At 41.4% G+C, this 7017-nt stretch overlaps 1 protein-coding gene across 2 annotated transcripts; it reads right to left on the reverse strand.

Moving 5' to 3' along the window:
* Positions 1–3243: 3243 nt before the first annotated feature.
* Positions 3244–6444, reverse strand: LOC110495684 (transcription factor Sox-1a-like). 2 transcript variants are annotated; one of them, XM_021571062.3, is made up of 2 exons: positions 5139–6439; positions 3244–3852 (listed from the first exon to the last, which is right to left on the reverse strand). In XM_021571062.3, exons 1-2 carry the CDS (start codon positions 6123–6125, stop codon positions 3823–3825), a joined length of 1017 nt encoding a protein of 338 aa, XP_021426737.1. In that variant the 5' UTR covers positions 6126–6439; the 3' UTR covers positions 3244–3822. The 2 variants fall into 2 exon arrangements, with proteins under 2 accessions (XP_021426737.1, XP_090062907.1); XM_090206781.1 differs by lacking the exon at positions 3244–3852 and having other exon boundaries at positions 4584–6444.
* Positions 6445–7017: the final 573 nt, after the last annotated feature.

Raw genomic sequence — 7017 nt, forward strand, 5'->3', positions numbered from 1 at the left:
TCAAAATAAAAGCAAGAAAGATGACACATCTATTAAAAAAAGTCAATTTTAAACTGTAACTAACGTTTCTTTCCTGAATACTCAAAGTGATGCCATCTTTCTCTAGTTTAATTTCTTTCCGTGCATTGCATTTCAAGCTCTCGGCTGTGCTCGGACAGAGTGTGAGGGTTTTTGTGTGGTCCCGTGGATTGTCCCCAATGGTTGCCCCGCTATGCCAATGAGGGGTTCCTGGTCTCCCTTGCACCTGCGTCGCATCTCGCTGCCTTCAGGAATTCGCTGAGGCCTGTAATCTGCTTTGTGAAGCCAATGAGAGCACGGTTGACTGAGTGAAACTTTCCAACCGCAAGCACCACACACACACACACACACACACACACACACACACACGTACACACGTACACACAGGGCCCAGTTCAATGCATGGGGAGTCAGCATGGGGCAGCGCTCCAAGACCAGGCCCAGCCAAATTCCAGCAGAGCTGCTCACAATCACCTCTACCCAGGCTTCACAAGAGCGGAAGACCCGCTGCAGACGGCGGGCCAACTATAAAACCAAAATAAATCACTAACATTACATAGAGCCATCCAAAAATCTTCCCATAAAAATCTTCTGTTTAACTTTTGTCTGTCAGTGTTGCTTGAATCATGGTATCTGGCTATATCAGTCAGTCAAGCCGACGATTAAGAACATTTATATTGACCGAAGCTTTATGTTCGGGCTTTAGTAATATTATATATTGAAATCTAATAGATTGTCAACTGACAATATGCACACCCGAGTTGATGTCCAATATTCATGCCCATACCAAGCGTCTTGTTGGGTCTCATGTGCTCTATTGGCCCAGATTATTTTGGAATGCGCCCATTAAGTGAATAGCGTTCAAATCAGTGATATGTATTATCTAAACTGGTCTGTATCTAAACTACCTAAATGTTGTTATCAAATGTTTCCCAAGTCTTTATCAGTTGTCTTTCACATTTAGAGGATTCTATTTAGGGTGGAAAAACATCGCGCGCGCACACGAACACACACACACACACACACACCGCACAAAACGTCAACTCTTGGAAGGGGCGGAGGATTAAGAGGCTGAAAAATTGTTAAACATGTCAACGTGTAATTGCACGATAAGGCCCTCGCGAGGAATTTATTGGCCCGGTTGCTATTTCTATTCCGCGCTAATCTGGTTTCAGCACATTCGGTTTTTGCAATCTGTCTCCATAATCTCCTGTAACAGAAAGGCAACCAATGGCAGCGAAGAGGTTTTTAGGAGCGAAAAGAAAATATGCGGAGGCGTGATAAAGTGATGCTAATTATCCACATTTAGGACACCGAGTGCAAGAGATCGGGGGTTTACTGGATGGCAAATACTAACGCGCGTTGGAGGCTTCCTGGTGCTGAATGTATCGGTGTCTACAAGATAAGAATACCGCGTGGTGGGGAGATTTAATGGTCAGGGGCCTCCGCTGCCTCTCTCTCTCTCACACACACACTTTTCACAAATAATTGGGTAATTATTGTGGGTGAAGTTTTGCAGAACGTTTATTTTGGATTTGGAAACGGTCCATGGACTTGCTCCAGTCTTTGTGCGTCTCTACTTTAGATACACGATAAGACTCAAATCAAATGTAGTGGAGATTCCATTGTGTGTAGTAGGGTAGGTTAGAACAACATTTAAATCGATACATGCCATTTCTATCTGATGATGCTTTTAGAAACGCATTTTACCTCTATTACGTTAAAGATTGGATACCAGAGAGCAACTCTTAGACAATAGTACAAATGTTGAGGATGAATAGTTTGATGACCTATGGTAGTTGAATAGAACAGTGGCCTATAGACTATTATTTAATTTAGACTAGGGCTGGTTTAAGTGTGTTTTGTCAGAGTAACAATCCAGTTTGTACACCATATATAGGAATCCAATCTAAAATATCACTGTATAAGAAGTGGGATGTAGGATACACTAAAATAGTTACATATATATATATATATAGACACTTTTAGATTTTCCTACTCTCCGGCCATAATTTTGAATGAACAGCTCGGTATTGACCATAAGGCCAAATGTTACGGTTATATGCCTGGCTATTGACCTGTTATTAGCCTATAGAGCGCTGACGCGAGTGGACTGAAGCGTGAAGGTCCCGAGACAATGATAGAAACGATAAAAGGCGATCTGAAATACTTTATTTGATAACTTGCCCACATTTCTATATAATATTTAGTTTAGGACCTATGCGACTTGCTTCATGGCTGGCGAAGCTTGGGGAAACCGGACTGACGTCATGGTTCCGGACTTCCGGTGCGCAATTGTGAGAGTCTTTGCCTCTGACCCCGGGGTTAGTTCTTCAGATCGTATAATCCTTGTCTACCTTACACAAAACACTCTCCACTACTCCGCTCAGTAACACTAATCCCCCATGACAACCAAACAGGCACTATGCGATGGTGTCTTGACTGCACACTGATTCAATCATTAACTTCAGTCATGTGTTTGCAAAATTAAATAAAAGGAGTACGCACGGAGTAAATGAAGATATACACACCGATTATTGATCAGTTACTCCGCTCTAATCGATTGTTAACTTGTTACGTGTATCCCCTTAAAACTTCACACTTCATTGCCGAGGTAGGCCTATAGGCCAAGATATGTCAATGGCACACCAGGTCTCCAGACAGCTTTAACTGAAGCTGAAAGGATTTTTTCCACGTGTGCTTTTACAGCGTCTCTGGTATATACCCTGAAGCAGTGAGGAAGGATAAATTGAGAATGTTAATTAAATGACCAATGAATAATTGTATATTCTTTGTATCCATCCATTCACATTTCATTGAATTTGGATTAGTTTGGGATCAAGCCTTGCGTCCAAGATCCCCGTCTCTAAAGAAAGCATCCTTGACAAAATAAGCATCTTTTACTTCTCATTTTTAATCCTCCCACTTTTCAATTAATTTTCTTTATTGGACCGCGAACAAAAATCATGGGGGAAACGAGTATCAAAGGTCAATATGACGCAAGTTTGAAAATTCTCTACAAACAAGATGTAAAATAATGCCATTGCAGATTTGCACCATTAGTTAATGATATTGAGCCTATGTTTCTCCATCTTGGCGCACTGATTCTTCCAGTTTGTGTCTGTCATCTCCATCAAAATTGCAGCAAGTGCTGGAAAAGTTTGAATAACAACGCTTTCTGAAAGTTCAATGTAAATGAATGAAATAAAATGAGAGCAGAGAATATTCCCTCATTTCGTTTATTCCCTCATTTGAATATTATAGTTTATGAGATTATTGTAGACCAATACACGTATTTTTGTACTTTCTTGAAAATGATAATTATGTCCATGAAAAATAAAATATTTACGCACATTACGAGATGTGGAAATGACTGAAATATAGTTAACGTATGAGTATAATGACAAACATGAAAAAGGGAATGTGAAAAAAATGGTTCATAGTTAAATTGCAATGATCAACAAATAACCAGAACGCACATGTCAAATCATCACAATTGGTCCACAATTAAGTTTACATTATTAGGCAAATTATATGGGATATTAGAAGATCAAAAACAGACAGTCAAATAACTTATTTTAAAAGGGGTGATTCTGTCATCAGTAGGCCTAACTAGTGTTGACCGATGGCGTGAGCGTCTTCCTGTTGGTCCAAAAAATATGTGACCGGACAGATAATCAAAAGAAGCCCGTTCAAAAAAAGAAAATCAAAACATTAGTCGAACGAGACGAAGTTCCTCCCACGAGACATTAGCCAAGTCAACAGGTGTTGTGACTCGAGCCTGTCTTGTTCCCTTCCTCGCGACTACCACAACGTCGTCCTTTTCTTTAGGTACTAAAACGAAAGATATATGATATATTATTAAATTACATTCAAAGAGCATCTGATATATATTTTACAGCTATTTGATTAATCAGTCATATTAATAACAATAGCATAATGCTAGTAATGACATGCTAATAATTATGATATCCTACATTATATGTATATACATAAACAATGTATGAGCATTAAAACGCTAGTGGGCCTTTCTTAATTCAGTAGTAAAAACCAGTTATCACATATTCGAGCATATTTATTCCAAACATGCTGAATACTGATATGATACATGATAGTATCGTTAAAGCTATTGCTACTGCACTTCCAAATAAATTAATGTATAGGCCTATAACCCTGTCTGATGTCCTGTCTAATAAGTAATTACGTCCACCATTACTAATTCATCCTTATTTACGCATATTTGCCATATGTAATGCACTCGATTTCAGTCACTATACGTTTTAACCCGATGTTGGTTTAGACAGACAACCAATAGAGCCAGCATCTCGTAGATATTTGGTTATATAACTCGTAAATCTTCCATCAATTATATAAATATTAATTAGCCTTAACATTGTTAACTCAAACTGTGTCAAGTAGAAAACCTATACAATCCAAAGTAACGAAACTAACACGTTTTTTCATAACCAGTGAAACATCTGGGAAATTTATTTAACTCATACTTCAACGCAAAATTGTTTTCTTTCCTGGCAGAGTTGCATTTAGTAAATTATTTACAGTTGCTTATCAATCTCATCTAGTATTTATTCACAATTTACATTTCTTTTTTACAACAACAAAAACAAATGGTTCAGATACAGCAACCCACGTGTTTACAAACAAGAAATGAACGTGAAATGAATGGAAATCTTGTAAACTTTTAAAAACATTTTCCACATTCATTCTAATCACACGGTTATCTCATTTAAATGTCCTTATTAACGGTTATGTTTCCACAGAAAATGTAAATACTTCACAACCTAAATCGTCTCAAATCTTGGCATCCCCATCAGTTAGAAAGCAAGTAAACCCAATGCGCAATTAGGCCTACTCGCGTTTCATAAACGTGGACAGACAATACCCCACTGAAAAAGTTCATTTTGTCTAATGTATTCTTATTGTTTTTTTTAAAATTAAGATATTCGCCTTCAATGTACAATAACCAATAGCCTGTACAAAGAGATAGCAACATTCTAAAAGAGGTAAATATTTGGTTATGTGATTTTGTTGCGCTTATCGCACAGTCATGTTTTTCTCTCTCTCTCTTTCTAAATATGTGTCAATGGAACAGTTCCGTTTACCCCTGTCGTGGAGCTCTGGTAGTGCTGCGGCAGCGCGTGAAGTCTACTTTGAACGGACGGGTCACCTGCAGCTTCCCCCGTCGGTAAATACATGCTTATCATGTCCCTCAAGTCCCCGGGACACGGGGCGCGCGAGTGAGTAGAGACGGGAGGGCTCACACTCGGTTCCGATTTCACCAGAGAGCCCAGTGTGCCCATCGACCCGGACGAGGCGACACCAGAGCTCTGGTGCTGCGTGTAGGTGATCCCGCCGTAGCCGGATGGAGATGCGTTCATGTAGCTTTGAGAGTTCGAGATGGGGCTGTACTGGAGGGCCGACATGTCGTAGCGGTGCATGGGCTGGGGGTTGTGCGGGTGGTGGTGGTGTGAGTGGTGGTGGTGCCCGCTGCCCGGGTGCTGGCTGTAGGCGAGCTGAGCCTCCTGCATCATGGCCGCGGCCGCCGCAGCTGCAGCCACCTGCCCCGAGTACGCACCGTTCGCCCAGCCATTCATGTGCGCGTAGCTGGCAGCAGACGCACCAACGTGACCCCCGGGACTGTCTAACCTCTGTCCGACCCCAGGGCTCATCCCTAGACCGACACCCCCACCCCCTGTCCCGGTAAGCAGCCCACCGGCCAAAGAGTATTTGTCCTTTTTTAACAGTGTCTTGGTCTTCCGTCTCGGTCTGTATTTATAATCCGGATGCTCCTTCATGTGCATAGCTCGTAGCCGCTTCGCCTCGTCGATGAAGGGTCTCTTCTCCGCCTCGGACATCACCTTCCACTCGGCGCCGAGCCGCTTGCTGATCTCGGAGTTGTGCATTTTGGGGTTCTCCTGAGCCATCTTCCGCCGCTGGCCCCGGGACCAAACCATGAAGGCATTCATCGGTCTCTTTACGCGGTCTTGGTTGACTTTGTTCCCATTGCTTGATCCTCCCGTGTGCCCCGAATTCGTGTTCGTTTGGGGCACTGGGGAGTGTAGGTCAGTCTCCATCATCATACTATACATTCACCTGGCGTTAACTTTTTCAACCAATACACGGAAACATTCAGTCACGGCACCTCCACACTGCTGGCACACACCGTCACTTGCGCAAATCAACCCTCCCGGAAAAAAATAAATAAAAAAATGGAACGAAGAAATACAATCCAAAATTAAAGGTACTTCGATAAACTTTTCCTTCCTTCTCTGTATTAGTCGTTTTCTCCTCTTGTTTTTTCCACATCCAGCTCGATGAAAAGCGTCTCTTTGAGCTACTTTCTGTGCCTATAGTCGTAAAGTTACCGAGCTTACCCATATGATGCGCGTTGACAGCGACTAAATGAGGTGGTGGTGGCCAATGGCGCTTTAGGAAAGGCGTGATTTGCATGCAGTCTCGCGGTCAGGTGACATAGGAGGGCTAGAGCTACTCACCCGCAAGTAGTGGGTTACCTCCAACTCCCATAAGGGAACGTAAATAATAATAACCTACTTTGACAAGTTTGGTTATTTTACAAAGATAATGTCCGTGATGATAATGCATAGGGAAAGGGACAGATTTAGACCAAAATTCCACCAAACAGATGCGCGCGGTCTACAGTGTGACCCCCCTTTCCAAAACAAAGCATATGTCGAGAATAGCATTGATTGGTTATACAAAAATGAATGTAGGCTAGGTCTACATATGCATTTCATAGCCAGGTGATTACATAATTATAATTGGTAGCCTGTCTGTCTATATTCATGACATGGAAATAATATTGAACTCGTTCTATTGAAAGATGTTGTTTTAAAGCAAGTCTAATCATTTTGGAATCAGCACAATATTGAAATGAAATAGGATAATTCCCATAGCCCATAAAAACTCAGGACAAGAAAAAGGCACAATAAAACACGAGAAGATAAAAAAAAATAAACACAA

This window comes from Oncorhynchus mykiss, chromosome 18 (genome assembly GCF_057628025.1).
Source record: "Oncorhynchus mykiss isolate SJ-2025 chromosome 18, ASM5762802v1, whole genome shotgun sequence".
NCBI classification, from domain to species: domain Eukaryota; kingdom Metazoa; phylum Chordata; class Actinopteri; order Salmoniformes; family Salmonidae; genus Oncorhynchus; species Oncorhynchus mykiss.

Coding starts and splice junctions, on each gene's coding strand:
- LOC110495684 (XM_090206781.1), bottom strand. CDS start 6,125: ATGTATAGTATGATGATGGAGACTGACCTACACTCCCCAGTGCCCCAA.